The following is a 21,111-nucleotide window of genomic DNA, read 5'->3' on the forward strand; positions in this document are numbered from 1 at the left end:
GCATTTATACGTATAGTAGTGTATTACCTCAGAGCGTCTCTCCAGCATATAATGGCTGATAACAGAGAATAATAACCTGCATTTATACATATAGTAGTGTATTACCTCAGAGTCTCTCCAGCATATAATGGCTGATAACAGAGAATAACAACCTGCATTTATACATATAGTAGTGTATTACCTCAGAGAGTCTCTCCAGCATATAATGGCTGATAACAGAGAATAATAACCTGCATTTATACATATAGTAGTGTATTACCTCAGAGTCTCTCCAGCATATAATGGCTGATAACAGAGAATAATAACCTGCATTTATACGTATAGTAGTGTTTTACCTCAGAGTGTCTCTCATAGAAACATAGAATGTGTCGGCAGATAAGAACCATTTGGCCCATCTAGTCGGCCCAATAATATGAATCCTATCAATAGTCCCTGGCTATTCCATGCATCCACTACTCTCTCAGTAAAGTGATACTTCCTGATATTACTGCAGAAACCTTTCCCTTCTAATATAAAACTATGTCCTCTTGTGGTAGTCTTTCTTCTTTTAAATATGATCTCCTCCTTTAGTGTTGATTCCCTTAAGTATATAAAAGTCTCTATCATATCCCCTCTGTCTCTTCTTTCTTCTATAAATGTAAAGGTCCTTTAACCTTTCCTGGTGAGTTTTATCCTGCAATCCATGTACTAGGTTAGGATCTCTCCAATATACAGTGGCTGATAACAGAGAGCACCAGCATCCACTGACACCCCGGCCGTGTCCCATGGTTCGCCCCCGTCTCTATACACAGCACGGCTGCCCCTGTAGTAATGGAGGAGCCGAGCCCAGGCCACAGCTGAGCCCCTGCATACCCCCGTCCTGTGTCATCCTCACTCTACCCTATGGCCGGGTAAGGCCTCAGCGCCACCCGCGCTTCACAAACAACTCACCGGCTCTGGAGTCAGTCGGTGTCCAGACCCCTCCGTACACCGCCGGCCAGACACATCTCTCCCCCCGCCTCAGCAGCCGGATGCTTAGCTCCGCCAAGATGTCATCGCACTGCCGCTCGATCCGCTCTACCAGTCACTTCCGGTGCAGAGGGGAAAGGCGGGGACAGACATCCGTCCGCCAATGACAACGAGGCAAGGGGGCGGGGCGGAGGACCTTCCACCACAAAGGGCATTCAGGGACGAGTGTCTGCAACTCGATGGTATTAACTGACAAGGAGGGCGCGACGTTAGTGATGACGTATTACGTGGGGGCGAGGGAGATTGTGGGCGCCATATTGGAGGAGCCATATTGGAGGAGGCAAGGTGGCCAATCGGAAGTGTTTTACTGGGTGAGTGTTGTTTGTGAATACATGCGGCGCTGTCTGTAGTAATGGTGGGGGCTGTGCACTGATCCGGGAGCCGGGAATCATAGCTAAAGAGGATCATATGTATATACTGACCTGACATCATCTACCTGGACAGTGTGATGGCTACAGCAGAGTCATGTGACTGCAGTGACCAGCTGTGAATTGTAGGTCACATGATGAAAGTGCAACATATCCAACAGTGTACATACATTTCTTATCCTGTATTATACTCCAGAGCTGTACTCACTATTCTGCTGGTGAGGTCACTGTGTACATACATTACATTACTTATCCTGTACTGATCCTGAGTTATATCCTGTATTATACTCCAGAGCTGTACTCACTATTCTGCTGGTGGAGTCACTGTGTACATACATTACATTACTTACCTGTACTGATCCTGAGTTATATCCTGTATTATACTCCAGAGCTGTACTCACTATTCTGCTGGTGGAGTCACTGTGTACATACATTACATTACTTACCTGTACTGATCCTGAGTTATATCCTGTATTATACTCCAGAGCTGTACTCACTATTCTGCTGGTGAGGTCACTGTGTACATACATCACATTACTTACCTGTACTGATCCTGAGTTATATCCTGTATTATACTCCAGAGCTGCACTCACTATTCTGCTGGTGTGGTCACTGTGTACATACATTACATTACTTATCCTGTACTGATCCTGAGTTATATCCTGTATTATACTCCAGAGCTGTACTCACTATTCTGCTGGTGAGGTCACTGTGTATATACATTACATTACTTATCCTGTACTGATCCTGAGTTATATCCTGTATTATACTCCAGAGCTGTACTCACTATTCTGCTGGTGAGGTCACTGTGTACATACATTACATTACTTATCCTGTACTGATCCTGAGTTATATCCTGTATTATACTCCAGAGCTGCACTCACTATTCTGCTGGTGAGGTCACTGTGTACATACATTATATTACTTATCCTGTACTGATCCTGAGTGATATCCTGTATTATACTCCAGAGCTGTACTCACTATTCTGCTGGTGGAGTCACTGTGTACATACATTACATTACTTATACTGTACTGATCCTGAGTTATATCCTGTATTATACTCCAGAGCTGTACTCACTATTCTGCTGGTGGAGTCACTGTGTACATACATTACATTACTTATCCTGTACTGACCCTGAGTTATATCCTGTATTATACTCCAGAGCTGTATTCACTATTCTGCTGGTGAGGTCATTGTGTACATACATTACATTACTTATCCTGTACTGATCCGGAGTTATATCCTGTATTATACTCCAGAGCTGTACTCACTATTCTGCTGGTGGAGTCACTGTGTACATACATTACATTACTTATACTGTACTGATCCTGAGTTATATCCTGTATTATACTCCAGAGCTGTATTCACTATTCTGCTGGTGAGGTCATTGTGTACATACATTACATTACTTATCCTGTACTGATCCGGAGTTATATCCTGTATTATACTCCAGAGCTGTACTCACTATTCTGCTGGTGGAGTCACTGTGTACATACATTACATTACTTATCCTGTACTGATCCTGAGTTACATAGTTACATAGTTAGTACGGTTGAAAAAAGACAGACGTCCATCAAGTCCAACCAGGGAATTGAAGTGAAGGATGTAAGGGGATAAGGGAAAGGGATGTAATTTTATAATTCTGCATAAGCATTAATGTTATTTTGTTCCAGGAATGTATCTAACCCGGTTTTAAAGCTGTTAATTGTTCCTGCTGTGACCAGTTCCTGAGGTAGACCGTTCCATAAATTCACAGTCCTCAAGGTAAAGAAGGCGTGTCGCCCCTTTAGACTAAACCTTTTCTTCTCCAGACGGAGGGAGTGCCCCCTCGTCCTTTGGGCGGGTTTAACCTGGAACAGTTTTTCTCCATATTTTTTGTATGGGCCATTTATATACTTATATACGTTTATCATATCCCCCCTTAAACGTCTCTTCTCAAGACTAAACAATTGTAACTCCTTTAATCGCTCCTCATAGCTAAGATGTTCCATGCCCCATATTAGTTTAGTCGCGCGTCTCTGCACCCTTTCCAACTCCGCAGTGTCCCTTTTATGAACAGGCGACCAAAACTGAACAGCATATTCCAGGTGAGGCCGTACCAATGCTTTATAAAGGGGGAGTATGATGTCCCTGTCCCTTGAGTCCATGCCTCTTTTTATACATGACAATATCCTGCCGGCTTTGGAAGCAGCAGCCTGACATTGCATGCTATTCTGTAGTCTGTGATCTACAAGTACACCCAGATCCTTCTCTACCAGTGACTCTGCCAGTTTAATCCCCCCTAAGACATACAACGCATGCAGGTTATTAGTACCCAGATGCATAACTTTACATTTATCCACATTGAACCTCATTTGCCAAGTGGATGCCCAGACACTTAGTCTATCCAAGTCATCCTGTAACTTATGCACATCCTCTATAGACTGTACCGTGCTACAAAGCTTGGTGTCATCTGCAAAGATAGAAACAGAGCTGTTAATACCATCCTCTATATCATTGATAAATAAATTAAACAACAGCGGGCCCAGTACTGAACCTTGGAGTTCTATCATATATTATACTCCAGAGCTGCACTCACTATTCTGCTGGTGGAGTCACTGTGTATATACATCACATTACTTATCCTGTACCGATCCTGAGTTATATCCTGTATTCTACTCCAGAGCTGTACTCACTATTCTGCTGGTGAGGTCACTGTGTACATACATTACATTACTTATCCTGTACTGATCCTGAGTTATATCCTGTATTATACTCCAGAGCTGCACTCACTATTCTGCTGGTGAGGTCACTGTGTACATACATTACATTACTTATCCTGTACTGATCCTGAGTTATATCCTGTATTACACTCCAGAGCTGTACTCACTATTCTGCTGGTGAGGTCACTGTGTACATACATTACATTACTTATCCTGTACTGATCCTGAGTTATATCCTGTATTATACTCCAGAGCTGTACTCACTATTCTGCTGGTGAGGTCACTGTGTACATACATTATATTACTTATCCTGTATTGATCCTGAGTTATATCCTGTATTATACTCCAGAGCTGTACTCACTATTCTGCTGGTGAGGTCACTGTGTACATACATTACATTACTTATCCTGTACTGATGCTGAGTTATATCCTGTATTATACTCCAGAGCTGTACTCACTATTCTGCTGGTGAGGTCACTGTGTACATACATTACATTACTTATCCTGTACTGATCCTGAGTTATATCCTGTATTATACTCCAGAGCTGTACTCACTATTCTGCTGGTGAGGTCACTGTGTACATACATTACATTACTTATCCTGTACTGATCCTGAGTTATATCCTGTATTACACTCCAGAGCTGTACTCACTATTCCGCTGGTGAGGTCACTGTGTACATACATTACATTACTTATCCTGTACTGATCCTGAGTTATATCCTGTATCATACTTCAGAGCTGGAAAGGTGGAAATATCCATTAGTGCTTCTAGGTTGTATAGTGATTTTTGTCACATTATCTTGTATTTTAAAGGTTTTACTAATCTGTAATAATGTGTTTTTGTTTGTTTTTTCAGTTCCTTTTGTGTTCATCCTCTGAAGAGTGTTTGTAGACAGATGGCCGTCTCCCTGATCAGAAGAGGCATGAGAGCTGGAAGTCTGACCTCTTGGTGTTTAAGGAATAATGTAGCCTCCAGAACTCCTCAGGTCTCTGCAAGCTTTAGGCAACACAGGGCAAGCAATGTACAAAATAAGGACGAAGGAAGAACGCATCAGACCGCAGGTAAAAAAATTGTATTTTATAAAATAAAATGCCATGGTTTTGCTATCACTTTACCTAGGTCAGTGTTTCCAAACCAGGGTGCCTTCAGCTGTTGCAAAACTACAACTCCCAGCATGCCCGGACAGCCGTCGGCTGTCCGGGCATGCTGGGAGTTGTAGTTTTTCAATGGCTGGAGGTAGTATATTAGTAGAAGTGGAAACTAGCTGAGGCTCCTTTCACATTATTGCCTGTCAGTAGCGGGTCTGTTGGAAGATAGCGGGAGAAAAATTAGTCCTATCTTCCGGCAGAATAACGGCCGCAATAACGGACATCTGTGCCCGTTATGCCTCCCATTGGGCTCCATCACACGCCCATTTGTGGCGGAGCCCAGCGGCAGTGTGAAACCAGCCTAACTTGTTCTGTAGTTGATTCCGTCTGTAACACGAATCTCACCTTCACTTGGTGCTGTGAATCGTAATGGTGAAACAGCAGACTGATCCAGCAAAGACAGTTCACAAATCCCTCTGTTCTGTTGCTCACTCATTCTGGCATCCACAGCTCAGGAACGGGCATGTCCGAGGCAAGTACTGAGCCCACCCTCACTCACCGTACGTTCACTTCCTCCCTGAGTCTGCTGTGCTGTGTCTCTACATCCAATCACTCCAGGCTGCACCCGCACTAGGACCACTCTATAGGTAGTGGTACCTGGTAGTGCCCTGCAATGAAGACCATCGGGGAGATTTATCAAAAGCTTTGCAGAGGAAAAGTTTACCAGTTGCCCACAGCAACCAATCAGATCGCTTCAACCTGTCGGGGACGGAGGGCGTACAGGTACATGGGAGGCACACGGGTTGTAAGGCAGCTGGAGGCACACGGGTTGTAATCACTGAGCTAGAGTCTGTTTCCTAACTCATTGGTTCCCCACCAGTGTGCCTACAGCTGTTGCAAAACTACAACTCCCAGCATGTACGGTCTGTCAGTGCATTCTGGGAGTTGTAGTTTTGCAACAGCTGAAGGTTTGGGGGGCCCCCTCCCATGTGAATGTACAGGGTACATTCACACGGGCGGGTTTACATTGGGTTCCCTTTTACAAGTTTGAGCTGCGGCAAAGTTTCCACCGCAGCTCAAAGTTCTCCCAGCGGAAAACTCACTGTGAACAACCGCCAGTGCGAATGCACCCTAAAAAACACTACACTACCACATAATAAAAAGTAGAACACTACATATACACATACACCCCCTTACACGTCCCCCCCCCCCCCCCCAATAAAAATGAAAAACGTCTCATAAGGCAGTGTTTCCTAAACTATTGCCGGACAGCCATTGACTGTCCTGGCAGGCTGGGAGTCTTGCAACAGCTGGAGGCACCCTGTTTGGGAAACACTGCTGTAGGGTTTTGGTGGAGACAAGCCCCATCCTTGTATCGGGGTCCGCCCCTATTGCAAATTCCTCATTTAGGTCTCAAATGTGCATGGCGCTCTCTCACTTCAGAGCCCTGTCGTATTTCAAGGCAACAGTTTAGGGCCATATATGGGGTATTTCTGCACTCAGGAGAAATTGCGTTACATATTTTGGGGGTCTTTTTCTCCTTTTACCCCTTACAAAAAGGTAAAGTTGGGGGCTACACCAGCATGTTAGTGTAAAAAAAAATTAAAAAAATTTACACTAACATGCTGGTGTTGCCGCATACTTTCCATTTTCACAAGAGGTAAAAGGAGAAACGCAATTTCTTCCGAGTACGGAAATACCCCATATGTGTGCGTAAAATGCTCTGCGGATGAACTACATGGCTCAGGAGTGAGAGAGTGCCATGTACATTTTGAGGCCTAAACTGGTGATTTGCACCGATGTGGCTGATCGTTACAGTGATTCTGACATAAACGCAAAATTTTGGAAACTAAACCCCTCACGGAACGTAACATGGGGTATAGTAAGCCTTAACACCCCACAGGTCTTTGACAAATATTCGTTAAAGGTGGACATGAAAATAAAAAAAATTCCCTGAAATGCTGGTGTTACCCCAAATTTTTCATTTTCACAAGGAGTAATAGGAAAAAAGTCCCCTCAAAATTTGTAACCCCATTTCTTCTGAGTAAGAACATACCCCATATGTGGATGTAAAGTGCTCTGCGGGTGAACTACAATGCTCAGAAGAGAAGGGGCGCCATTGGGCTTTAGAAGAGAGAATTAGGCTGAAATTGAAGGCCATGTGCGTTTACAAAGCCCCATGGTGCCTGAATAGTGGACCCCCCCACATGTGACCCCATTTTGAAAACTACACCCCTCATGTAATGTAATAAAGGAGTACAGTGAGCATTTAGGCCCCACAGGTGTCTGACAGATTTTTTGAACAGGTGTCCGTAAAAATGAAAAAAAAATGTTTTTAATTTGCACAGCCCACTGTTCCAAAAATCGGTCAAATGCCAGTGGGGTGTAAATACTCACTGCACCCCTTATTTAATTGAGGGGTGTAGTTTCCAAAATGGGGTCACGTGGAGGGGCTTTGTAAATGCACATGGCCCCCGACTTCTATTCCAACCAAATTCTCTCTCCAAAAGCTCAATGGCGCCCCTTCTTTACTGAGCATTGTAGTGTACTAGCAGAGCACTTGACATCCACATTTGGGGTATTTCCATACTCAGAAGAAATGGGGTTACAAATTTTTTTTTCTCTCCTATTACCCCTTGTGAAAATGAAAAATTTGGGGTAACACCAGCATTTTATTGAAAAATGTTTTTTAAATTATTTTTACGTCCCAATTTAAAGAATGTTCTTCAATAACCTGTTCCTTGAGGGGTGCAGTTTCCAAAATAGTAAACCGTGTTTTTTTTTTTTTTTTTTTTTTTTTTTTTTTTTTTACTGTTCTGGCATCATGGGGGCTTCCTAAATGCGACATGCCCCCCAAAAACCATTTCAGCAAAATTCGCTCTCCAAAAGCCCAATGTCACTCCTTCCCTTCTGAGCCCTCTAGTGCACCCATAGAGCACTTAACATCCACATATGAGGTATTTCCTTACTCGAGAGAAAGTGAATTAACAAGTTTTGGGGGGCCTTTTTACCCCTTGTAAAAATGAAAAAATTTAATTTTAGTGTAAAAAATAGAGATTTAGATTTTTCTCCTCCACTTTGCTGCTATTCCTGTGAAACACCTAAAGGGTTAACAAACTTTTTGAATGTCATTTTGAATACTTTGAGGGGTGAAGTTTTCATAATGGGGTCCATTATGGGGGATTTCCAACATAAAGACCCTCCAATTCACTTGTAAACTTAACTGGTCCCTGAAACAGTCTGATTTTGAAATTTTCTGGAAAAATGTGAAAATTGCTGCTATACTTTGAAGCCCTCTAATGTCTTCAAAAAGTAAAAACATGTCAACTTTATAATCCTAACATAAAGTAGACGTATTGTATATGTGAATCAATATGTAATGTATTTGGGATGTCCCTTTTCCTTACAAGCGGAGAGCTTCAAAGTTAGAAAAAATTCAAAATTTTCCATAAATTTTGGAATTTTTCACCAAGAATGATGCAAGTATCGACGTAAATTTTACCACTAACATAAAGTAGAATATGTCACGAAAAAACAATCTCGGAATCAAATTTATAAGTAAAAGCATTCCAGAGTTATTAATACCGTATATACTCGAGTATAAGCCGACCCGAGTATAAGCCGAGACCCCTAATTTCAACCCAAAATCCCAGGAAAAGTTATTGACTCGAGTATAAGCCTAGGGTGGGAAATACCTCACCCCCCCTGTCATCATCCAGACCCGTCATTAACATCCTCATCATCATCCCCTTGTCATCATCCCACACATCCCCCCTTCATCATCCTCTTATCATCCCACACATCCCCCCTTCATCATCCCCTTATCATCCCACACATCCCCCCTTCATCATCCCCTTATCATCCCACACATCCCCCCTTCATCATCCCCTTATCATCCCACAACATCCACCCTTCATCATCCCCTTATCATCCCGCACATCCCCCCTTCATCATCCCCTTATCATCCCACACATCCCCCCTTCATCATCCCCTTATCATCCCACACATCCCCCCCTTCATCATCCCCTTGTCATCATCCCACACATCCCCCCTTCATCATCCCCTTATCATCCCACACCCCCCCTTCATCATCCCCACCCCCCTTCATCATCCCCACACCCCCCCTTCATCATCCTCTTCTCATCATTCGCCCTCAGTGGTCTTCAACCTGCGGACCTCCAGAGGTTTCAAAACTACAACTCCCAGCAAGCCCGGGCAGCCATCGGCTGTCCGGGCTTGCTGGGAGTTGTAGTTTTGAAACCTCCGGAGGTCCGCAGGTTGAAGACCACTGCGGCCTTCAACATCATCCAGCCCCCCTCTCACCCCCTTTAGTTCTGAGTACTCACCTCCGCTCGGCGCTGGTCCGGTCCTGCAGGGCTGTCCGGTGAGGAGGTGGTCCGGTGAGGAGGTGGTCCGGGCTGCTATCTTCACCGGGGGCGCCTCTTCTCCGCGCTTCCGGCCCGGAATAGAGGCGTTGCCTTGACAATGACGCAGAATTACGTTGGCAATGAACGCACCTCTGCGTCGTTGTCACGGCAACGTGACTATTCTGAGGCCGGGCCCGAAGCGCTTAGAAGAGGCCTCCCCGGTGAAGATAGCAGCCCGGAACCACTATCCCACCGGACCACCTCCTCACCGGACAGTCCTGCAGGACCGGACCAGCGCCGAGCGGAGGTGAGTACTCAGAACTAAAGGGGGTGAGAGGGGGCTGGATGATATCGAAGGCCGCAGTGGTCTTCAACCTGCGGACCTCCGGAGGTTTCAAAACTACAACTCCCAGCAAGCCCGGACAGCCGATGGCTGCCCGGGCTTGCTGGGAGTTGTAGTTTTGAAACCTCTGAGGTCCGCAGGTTGAAGACCACTGCGGGTGGGGGAGTTCACTCGAGTATAAGCCGAGGGGGGTGTTTTCAGCACGAAAAATCGTGCTGAAAAACTCGGCCTATACTCGAGTATATACGGTAGATAAAGTGACAGTGGTCAGATGTGCAAAAAAATGCTCTGGTCCTTAGGGTTATAATGGGCTCTGTCCCCAAGGGGTTAATTGTGCAGACTCCTTCTTACAAATGAAAGAAGCGATCTGATTGGTTGCTATAGGAAACTAGTCAACTTTTCCTCTGCACAGCTTTTGATAAATCTCTCTGCCCCCCATATCTATATGCCAAAGACTGTATGGGCATGCTGGGAGTTGTAGTTCTGCAATAGCTGGAGGCATCCTGGTTGAAAAACGTTGCTTTAAAGGGAGTAAACCAGAAACTATTTAGATGACACCTTTTGAAAATGGCCAAAAGTTTAAATGGCTAGGAGGTACAGCGGGTCCTTTACACCGTCGGTCTCCTTTGAGAAGACAATGGGGGAGACTTATCAAAACCTGTCCAAAGGAAAAGTTGCCCATAGCAACCAATCAGATCGCTTCTTTCATTTTGCAGAGGCCTTGTTAAAAATGAAAGAAGCGATCTGATTGGTTGCTATGGGCAACTTTTCCTCTGTACAGGTTTTGATAAATCTCCCCCAATATGCTTAGAAGACTATGTGGTCTCCACAGAGGGTTTTTACTTTATCTGATTTCTCTAGCCTTTTGCCCCCAGGTTGCCATATTTTGTACTCTATGGGGGAGATTTATCAAAACCTGCCCAGAGGAAAAGTTGCCCATAGCAACCAATCAGATAACTGCTTTCATTTCTCAGAGGCCCTTTCAAAAATGAAAGAAGCGATCTGATTGGTTGCTATGGGCAACCCAGTAACTTTTCCTCTAGACAGTTTTGATAAATCTCCCTCTATATATATTGAATGCAATGTAAACCTACTTGAAGGAGCTGTGCAGAATAGAGCAGGGACTATACATTTTAATGAAACCTGACTTAGGCTGCGTTCACACGACCATCTAGACCCATTCCATTCTTCTCCCGTCCAAATAAAAAACGGACTTAAAAAAAACGGACAATAACAGATTTGGATCCGTTTTTGTTCAGTTAATAACCCCCCCAAAAATTTTTTGGGTTCTGAGCATGCTCAAAAGTAAAAACGGATCAAAAAACGGATTGAAAAAAACGGATGCAAACGGATGACATTAAAGGCGCATCCGTTTTCCATAGAAAAACAGAAATGAGAGCAAACGGGTGCAGACTGATTGTAAAAAAAAAAATCCCATTAACATAATTGGGATTTTTTTTAAAAACAGTTTTGAATCCGTTTACAGCCGGCAAAAAAGGAAACAAATGGGGACAGACGGCCGTGTGAACACACCCTTAAGCGATGGCTTTATTGGTGCTAAAAATGGCTGCAGTAGAAAGGGTAAGGAGCAGAACTGTTTTAGTATTTATTTTGCAAATTCGTTTCTCTGTAATCTCTTTTTTTTACATTTTGTGCATTTTATAACCTGTTTGTAACTGGGACCTGACTGAGGTATTTTCTTTCTAGCCTCCACCCAGTCAGATGAGGACGGGCCAGCCAAAGAGCCCCATGAGGAGACGTAAGTATAAAAAAAAAATTATAAATATAACCCACAGCGAATGGCGTAATAAAAACGCTTGTGGAAGAGCAAAAAAGCTATACAAAAAAAAAATATATATATATATATATATATATATATATATATATATATATATATATATATATATAAAATATAAAACACTGATTTAAATGCACCCTAAAAAACTGCGCCAATCCATTTAAAGCCTATGGGACAACCAAGTACAGCACTCAACTCTGTTAGTCTCATAGAGTTCTAGTTAAGTGGGCGACATAGGACCCCGTTTTAGTAGTCAGTGGGAGTCCCAGCCCCCAACAATACAAGGATAGGTGTGTAGTGTTTATCTCCCTCACTTTCTTCTATGGAACAGTGGAATCCAAACTGCATCACTCCAGCTAATGCAAAACAACAACTCCCAGCATGCCCGGACAGCCGTTGGCTGTCCGGGCATGCTGGGAGTTGTAGTTTTGCAATATCTGGAGGGCTACAGTTTGGAGAACTCTATTCTATGGAAATAAAGATTAAAGGGGTACTCTGGTGGAAAACACTTTTTAAAGGGGTTATCCAGGAAAAAAAACTTATATATATATATATATCTCTCTCTATATCTCAACTGGCTCCAAAAAGTTAAACAGATTTGTAAATTACTTCTATTAAAAAAACCTTAATCCTTTCAGTACTTATGAGCTGCTGAAGTTGTGTTCCTTTCTGTCTAAGTGCTCTCTAATGACACCTGTCTCAGGAACTGTCCAGAGTAGAAGCAAATCCCCATAGCAAACCTCTTCTTCTCTGTGCAGTTCCAAGCAGAGAGGTCAGCAGAGCATCTCAACTTCAACATCTCAACTTCAGCAGCTGATAATTATTGAAAGGATTAAGATTTTTAATAGAAGTAATTTACAAATCTGTTTAACTTTCTGGAGCCAGTTGATGTATAAAGAAAATGTTTTATTCCTGGAATACCCCTTTAAAATCAACTGTTGCCAGAAAGTTAAACAGATTCGTAAATTACTTCTATTTAAAAATCTTAAAGGAGTACACTGGAGCAGACTACTCCTGCTCCGTCCTGCCCGGGCTGCAAAAAAAATGAAACTAAACCATCACTCACCTTCCTGGGTTCCCACGGAGCGCCACTACAGCTGATCGGTCCTCCGGTCCATCCTCTTCATACTTCCGTGTGTAACGAAGCATCACATGGCGTTCAGCCTATCGCCGGCCGCCGCGATGTTCTGCCTCGGCCCATAATAGGCGGAGCACCATGTGACTCTTTCGTTCACACGGAAGTATGAAGAAGATGGACCGGAGGACCGATCAGCTGTAGTGGCGCTCCGCGGGAACCCAGGAAGGTGACTGATGGTTTATTTTCATTTTCTTTTGCAGGACGGAGCAGGAGTAGTCTGCCCCAGAGTACTCCTTTAATCGTTCCAGTACTTATCAGCTGCTGTATACTACAAAGGAAGTTCTTTTCTTTCTGGAGTTCTTTTCTGTCTGACCACAGAGCTCTCTGCTGACACCTCTGTCCATATCTGGAACTGTCCAGACCAGGATAGGTTTGCTATGGGGATTTGCTTGTACTCTGGACAGTACTGATATGGACAGAGGTGTCAGCAGAGAGCATTGGTCAGACAGAAAAGAACTCCAAAATGAAATACAACATCATGTGGAGCATACAGCAGCTGATAAGTACTGGAAGGATTAATATATTTTTTTAATAGAAGTCATTTACAAATCTGTTTAACTTTCTGGCACCAGTTGATTTGAAAAAGTGGTTTCCACTGCAGTACCCCTTTAATGTTGTGGAGATGAATCTGTGACCTGAGGAGAGTACTTGATGTAACTCAGAATCTGTGACCTGAGGAGAGTACTTGATGTAACTCAGAATCGGTGACCGAAGGAGAGTACTTGATGTAACTCAGAATCGGTGACCGGAGGAGAGTACTTGATGTAACTCAGAATCGGTGACCGGAGGAGAGTACTTGATGTAACTCAGAATCGGTGACCAGAGGAGAGTACTTGATGTAACTCAGAATCGGTGACCGGAGGAGAGTACTTGATGTAACTCAGAATCGGTGACTGGAGGAGAGTACTTGATGTAACTCAGAATCGGTGACCGGAGGAGAGTACTTGATGTAACTCAGAATCGGTGACCGGAGGAGAGTACTTGATGTAACTCAGAATCGGTGACCAGAGGAGAGTACTTGATGTAACTCCGAATCGGTGACCGGAGGAGAGTACTTGATGTAACTCAGAATCGGTGACCGGAGGAGAGTACTTGATGTAACTCAGAATCGGTGGCCGGAGGAGAGTACTTGATGTAACTCAGAATCGGTGACCGGAGGAGAGTACTTGATGTAACTCCGAATCGGTGACCGGAGGAGAGTACTTGATGTAACTCAGAATCAGTGACCGGAGGAGAGTACTTGATGTAACTCAGAATCGGTAACCGGAGGAGAGTACTTGATGTAACTCAGAATCGGTGACCGGAGGAGAGTACTTGATGTAACTCAGAATCGGTGACCGGAGGAGAGTACTTGATGTAACTCAGAATCGGTAACCGGAGGAGAGTACTTGATGTAACTCAGAATCGGTAATGCAAAGTCTTGAGAAAGTTACTTAACATGATATTTGGAATGAAACGTGGTAATACAAGGCATTTGTTCTGACAGCTGATGTTTGGCGTCTTATGTACCTACAGGGTGGATGTCGTATTTGTGGACCGGGAAGGCAAGAGAATCCCAGTGAAAGGGAAGGTCGGGGAAAGCGTATTATACCTCGCTCATAGATATGACATTGACTTGGAAGGTATGTATACCCGGCCCCAGAACTGGGTTATAATGAGGTTCTCCCCCTCTGTTGGAATGCTATAATCCATTATTACAGCAATGAAATATTACCATCATGGCAATCCTACAGACCTGTCATTGGGGTTTTCAGTGACGGAAAAAAGTGATTGATCCCCTGCTGATTTTGTACGTTTGTCCACTGACAAAGAAATGATTAGTCTATGATTTTAATACAGAATAAAAACAACAACAAAAAAATCCAGAAAAACAAATTTCAAATAAGTCATTAATTGATTTGCATTTGCCAAATAAGTATTCGATCTCCTATTAATCAGCAAGATTTCTGGCTCCCAGATGTCTTTTTATACAGGTAACAAGCTAAGATTGGGAGCACTCTCTTAAAGGGGTACTCCGGCCCTGAGACATCTTATCCCGTATGCAAAGGATAGGGAATAAGATGTCTCACCACGGGGGTCCCGGCGCTGGGGACCCCCGCAATCTTGTATTCGCCACCCACCTGTTTGAAACAGTTGGGTGGCGAATACAAGATTGCAGGGGTCCCCAGCGGCGGGACCCCCTCGGTGAGACATCTTATCCCCTATCCTTTGCATAGGGGATAAGATGTCTCAGGGCCAGAGTACCCCTTTAAAGGGAGTGCTCTTAATCTCAGCCTGTTTCCTGTATACAAGACACCTGTCCTAAGAAGCATCAATTAGATTCCAAACTCTCCACAATGGCCAAGACTAAAGAGCTGTCCAAGGATGTCAGGGACAAGATTGTAGACCTACACAAGGCTGCTTCCCTTTCTAAAATCATTGCCACTCCTATCTATGGGCTACCGTATGTCTGGTATATGCTAGAATAGGCTGAGCTGTAGTACCAGGGGGGCACTGTTGTTTTTGATCTTTTGTTTCTCAGATACTTAACACTTTGTGATATACTTTTGGCCTTCCTCTGTTTGCGTCAGTGGATCTCTAGTTTTATCACTCTAGTTTTATAACCTCAATAGTCAATCCTGCTGCAGGCTATAATGTCACTATGGCCCAAAGCGAGTGGGGGGTCAAGGTCATGTGACACAATGGATGACTTTGGGCCAAGAAACTCTCTATGGGCTATTTTTGGATACCTAAACACATGTGTAACTGTACTCTGGGTGTCCGAAGGCTCCTACACATGGTGGCGGCAGCAGGATCACAAATTATTTTTCATACTTATTTAGCATCCTGTTTGCCATTAATTTTATATTTTTTTCTTTAAGTGGTGTGGCTAGGCTTTGTGTGCTATTATCACCCTATTTTCAAAGCATTAGCACAACTCTCTGGCACACAAAAGTTTTTCGGGTGCAGGACAAACATGCCCCACGTCTGAAAATCTGCTGCTGCTAACACATTAGTGGCGCTAATACAATGGCACTGATCACACAAGTCAAAATTTTTTTAGATAAACTCACACAGCAGTCTAGAGGGAAGAGTGGGGGATCGGGTGACACACCAAAAAAGAGAGACTATCGCCCACTGTGGACTTTGTAGGGTAAGGGTCTATTCACACGGCAGAATTTCTGCTCATCTGCCCCAATTCCGCTTTCGCTTGTGAGGATTTTGTGCTGAATTGGTAGAGAATCCAAGCCGAAATTCTGCAGAAGTGTGAATGGGAGTCTGGACTCCCATAGAAGTGTATTAAGCTTTCATGTGAAGAGTGGAATTCTGCTTGAGGAAATTCTGGCTTGTGAATAGACCCTAAGGCTAAGTTTCCACTTGGTTTTTTTCCGGCAGTTTTTGGAAAACTACCACTGCGGTTTTTGAGCCAAAGTCAGAAGTGGATCCATAAGGGAGGAGAAGTGTAAGTCTTTCCTTTATATGTCCTATTCCTTTTGAATACACTTCTGGCTTTGGCTCAAAAACTGCAGTGGCAGAACTGCCAGAAAAAAAACAAGTGGAAACTTTAGGGAGAAATCACACACTCCTCAGCACCATTGCCTGTCAGCCTAAAGTTTACACAGTGAAGAAATGAAGATGTCAGGATTACCCCGCAAGGAGTCCTAATGATAAATCTGACTTGTGGCTGTTAGCGCTTTTTCCCCAATAAAGTTGTTTCATTTAGAAGTGCAAATAAACATTGGTTTTATTGCATTTAAGCGCATACAGAGTACAGTCTGGACAACGCATTTCGAAAGGAGCATCCCTTTCTTCATCAGGTCCAATGACAGTTACATCAATGTGAACAGGGTTATATACAGGTGTAACATTTTCACAATTGGCGTGGTTAGGTTCACACGGTGGAATATTTGCGGACTGTCCAGGCGGACAATCTGCAAATAGCCAGTGCCGAACTACAACTCCCAGCATGCTGAGATAGCCAACAGCAGCTGGGAGTTGTAGTTTTGCAACAGCTGGAAAAACCCTGGTTGGACCACATCGACTTAAGAGATAGGAAATCCCTCATGGGCTGTAGAAGAGAAAATCATTCTAGGAAAGAAGCTTCCTGACCACACAGACCTCATATGATCAAACCCTGAATCTAGGACTGGGTTGTATACAGAAAACCCAAACCAGATTTTCAGTTCCACATTTATTAAGCATTCCTTTACCACTTCCCCTAAAAGACCACTTTTTCGTGGGATTGTTTTAAAGACATTCTGCTGTACCTGGGCATGTGAGAGTAAAAGGATTGAAGATTGTAGACTGAAATTCAAGGCGTTAAGATCCAGTACTTATCAGCTGCTGTATGCTCTGGAAGTTGTGTAGTTCTTTCCAGTCTGACCACAGTGCTCTCTGATGCTACCTCTGTCCATGTCAGGAACTGTCCAGAGCAGGAGCTAATCCCTATAGCAAACCTCTCCTGCTCTAGACAGTTCCTGAGACAAACAGACAGGTGTCAGTAGAGAGCACTGTGGTCAGACTTTTTTCCTCTCCAGAGTACCTCTTTAGGCTCAGACCATATAGACTTCGGATAGATTTATTACCATTCAGTCCTTCTTTTTTTTTCTTTTATTTTGTGTTCTGATTTGCTGCATTGCTCAGTAACCTTCTCCCATGTATTCCTTACAGGAGCCTGTGAATCCTCTCTCGCCTGTTCCACATGTCAGGTGTATGTCAGCACAGAGTACTTTGATAAACTTCCAGAGCCAGATGAAAGGTAATTCTGGAGTTTCGTCATCTTCTTTCTAGCCATTTAGTTTAGAGATGGGATGACATAGCTAAATTTCTAAGTTTCCATTTTTTGTGTTGTTGGCGCAAATGCTGCACAGCGGTTTTTGGGGGTTTTAATTGGTGAAGAGGAGAGGGGAAGAAAAAAAAAGCTGCCAGCTGTTAGGAAAATAGGAAGACACATGGGTTTAACATTAGGGTGTTTTTTTTCGCCCTATTTCTTCAATAGAAATACTTGAGTCACATGATGAAAGAATTACATGACTTATTGTGATAAAAATGAGGGGAGGGGGGGGATACAAAGTCCCAAAACTCTACAAAAAGGACAGGGTAACTTTCTGTGGAGTTACAGGTTTACAGTTACAGGTTAAAAAAAAAATGCCACAAATCCTGCATTTTTTTGGCCAGATGTTATCTGAAAATCAGTAGGGATTTATGAAATGCCAAACTCACTTTTGTTTTTTTTAATTTTTTACTCTTTCTTCGGTTTTGGGCTAAGCTGCAGTTTCCCAAAATCACAGCATGATGAGTCTATGGTGTTTTCTGGGACAAAATTTTGGCCTAACAGCTTTTGGCTCTCCTGGCATGCTGGGAGTTGTAGTTTTAAACAGCTGGAGGCCCCCTGGGAAACACGGCTATAAAGTGTCTCACATGTTCTTTGCTTTTTCAGGGAAGATGATATGCTGGACATGGCGCCGATGCTTCAAGAAAACTCCAGACTGGGATGCCAGATCATCCTCACTACAGAACTGAACGGAGCCGAGTTCACGCTCCCTAAAATAACTAGAAACTTTTATGTGGACGGTCACGTGCCAAAGCCGCACTAAGGACGTCAGCGGGAAATCCAATGGTTGAGCCGCAACGTAACGCACAAGAAGAAACGTAGACGGTGAAGAGTGAGCAGAGGAGACGGATTCTATTGTTACTTATTCTTAAGATCCCCCCTCCCCAAAATTCATTCATCTACTGAGGGGCACCTTCACCAACGTATTCTTCAAAACCGATATCTTGGCTATAACCAAAATAACTTTTATTATCTAATGGTGAATTGTCCACTACTTGGGCCCTGATGGGTGAGGAAAGATGTAGATTGGTACAATGAAAGTGCTGGACACCTCTGTATTTATTGTTGTCAAAGCTTTTGGACAATGAGAGGGCATGGTGGTGGGAGAGTGGGGTCTGTATAGTCATGTAGATGGTTGGAGAGTGGGGTCTGTATGATCGCAGACGAGAACAAATGTCTTTACTAGCCTCATGTGACAAGCCCCAGGGGTAATTTGATATTGCAGTACAATGAGTTTTTACAAACAAACCGTATTAAAGCTCTAGAAGGGTTGCATAATATATATATATATATATATATATATATATATACACACACACACACAACCCTTCTAGAGCTTTAAGACTTTGTAAAAACTCATATTGTACTGCATTATCAAATTACGCCTGGGGCTTGTCATGGCCGTAAATGTTGGCACCCCTGAAATTTTTCTAGAAAATGAAGTGTTTCTCACAGAAAAGGATTGCAGTAACACATGTTTTGCTATACACATGTTTATTCCCTTTGTGTATATTGGAACTAAACCAAAAAAAAGGGAGGGAAAAAAAAGCAAATTGGACATAATGTCACACCAAACTCCAAAAATGGGCTGGACAAAATTATTGGCACCCTTAACTTAATATTTGGTTGCATACCCTTTGGAAAAAATAACTGAAATCAGTGGCTTCCTATAACCATCAATAAGCTTCTTACACCTCTCAGCCGGTATGTTGGACCTCTCTTCCTTTCCAAACTGCTCCAGGTCTCTCTTATTGGAAGGTGCCTTTTCCCAACAGCAATTTTAAGATCTCTCCACAGGTGTTCAATGGGATTTAGACTCATTGCTGACCACTTCAGAAGTCTCCAGCAGTTTGTTGCCATCCATTTCTGGGTGCTTTTTAACATATGTTCGGTGTCATTGTCCTGGTGGAAGACCCAAGCACTCTGACGCAAACCCAGCTTTCTGACACTGGGCTGTACAGTGCGACCCAAAATACATTGGTAATCCTCAGATTTCATGATGCCTTGTACACATTCAAGGCACCCAGTGCCAGCGGCAGTAGAACAACCCCAAAACATCATTGACCCTCCACCATATTTCACTGTAGGTACTGTGTTCTTTTCTTTGTAGGCCTCATTCCGTTTTCGGTAAACAGTAGAATGATGTGCTTTACCAAACAGCTCTACCTTGGTCTCATCTGTCCACAAGACATATTCCCAGAAGGATTTTGGCTTACTCAAGTTCATTTTGGCAACACATAGTCTTTCTTTTTTATGTTTCTGTGTCAGCAGTGGGTCCTCCTGGGTCTCCTGCCATAGCGTTTCATTTCATTTAAATGTCGACGTGATGCTCCCTGAGCCTGCAGGACAGCTTGAATATCTTTGGAACTTGTTTGGGGTTGCTTATCCACCATCCGGACTATCCTGTGTTGACACCTTTCATCAATTTTTCTCTTCAGTCCTCACCCAGGGAGATTAGCTACAGTGCCATGGGTTGAAAACTTCTTGATAATGTTGCAAACTGTGGACAAAGCCAAATCTAGCTCTCTGGAGATGGACTTGATAGCCAAAACTAATAAAAATATCAACAAGCTCAAGGTTACAAGTCCTCAGGCAGTTCTCTTCTCCTCTTTCTGTTGTCCCATGCTTAGTGTGGCGCACACAGACACACAATGCAAAGACTAAGTGAACTTCTCTCCTTTATCTGCTTTCAGGTGAGATTTTTACATTGCCCACACCTGTTACTTGCCCCAGGTAAGGAGCATACGATGCTGGAAACAATCTAATTTTTCCACAATTTTGAAAGGGTGTCAATAATTTTGTCCAGCTCATTTTTGTAGTTTGATGTGACATTATGTCCAATTTGCTTTCCCCCCCCTTTTTTTGGTTTAGTTCCAATACACACAAAGGAAATAAACATGTGTATAGCAAAACATGTTACTGCAATCCTTTTCTGTGAGAAATGCTTCATTCTCAAGAAAAATTTCAGGGGTGCCAACATTTACGGCCATGACTGTATATTCCTGAAATGTAGCAATTTCCATTCTCAATAAGTGGAGACTTACTGTTCTGTCTCATAAGGAGGATGCTGCTGTGTTTTGTATAGAATTACAGTGAATGTAGACACCATTGTATAGATAAGACAATAGACACTCAGCCTTCCTCTCCCTATAGAATGATCTCTGCACAGGTCACAGAGCAAGCTTACAATCCTCCCCCATACAAAGAACAGGATCAGGTTATGTTGTTGTGCCTTTACCCATGGGGCATCATATCTCTTAGGCAACGTGTGTTCAGTCCCATTTTGGATCTGTTTGGTGCAACAACAAAAAAGCCAAAACAGCCCAGAGTACTCCACAGGGTCCCGATGAATCCTGTTGACCTGAATGTGTTTGTTTTTTTAACCAGAAAGTGCATACATTTTTTTTTTTTCTCTGAGAAACTCAGAATTTTGACAGAAAGCGGTGCCCAATGACAATGTGAAAGAGGCCTTAAAACGGATGT

The 21,111-nt window shown here is 43.3% G+C and overlaps 2 protein-coding genes across 4 annotated transcripts in view; one reads left to right on the plus strand and one right to left on the minus strand.

Annotated features, from left to right (window-relative positions):
- The window catches only part of ARK2N (arkadia (RNF111) N-terminal like PKA signaling regulator 2N), a 47,409-nt gene extending 45,893 nt beyond the window's left edge, over nucleotides 1-1,516 (minus strand). The window contains exon 1 of one of the 3 annotated variants that reach the window (XM_056543439.1): nucleotides 931-1,510. The gene's annotated coding sequence lies outside the window, so the exon portion shown is untranslated. Of the gene's footprint in view, nucleotides 1-930 lie in introns of all 3 variants that reach the window. The other 2 variants (XM_056543457.1, XM_056543448.1) reach the window with 2 other exon arrangements.
- A 3,446-nt stretch (nucleotides 1,517-4,962) lies between these two features.
- Nucleotides 4,963-18,843, plus strand: FDX2 (ferredoxin 2). The gene is made up of 5 exons (XM_056543468.1): nucleotides 4,963-5,142; nucleotides 11,587-11,638; nucleotides 14,331-14,437; nucleotides 17,466-17,553; nucleotides 18,235-18,843. The coding sequence occupies exons 1-5, from the start codon at nucleotides 4,977-4,979 to the stop codon at nucleotides 18,389-18,391; spliced, it is 570 nt and encodes a 189-aa protein (XP_056399443.1). The 5' UTR covers nucleotides 4,963-4,976; the 3' UTR covers nucleotides 18,392-18,843.
- The last annotated feature ends 2,268 nt before the right edge of the window (nucleotides 18,844-21,111 follow it).

Source organism: Hyla sarda, chromosome 1, assembly GCF_029499605.1.
Source record: "Hyla sarda isolate aHylSar1 chromosome 1, aHylSar1.hap1, whole genome shotgun sequence".
In the NCBI taxonomy this organism is placed as follows: Eukaryota; Metazoa; Chordata; class Amphibia; order Anura; family Hylidae; genus Hyla; species Hyla sarda.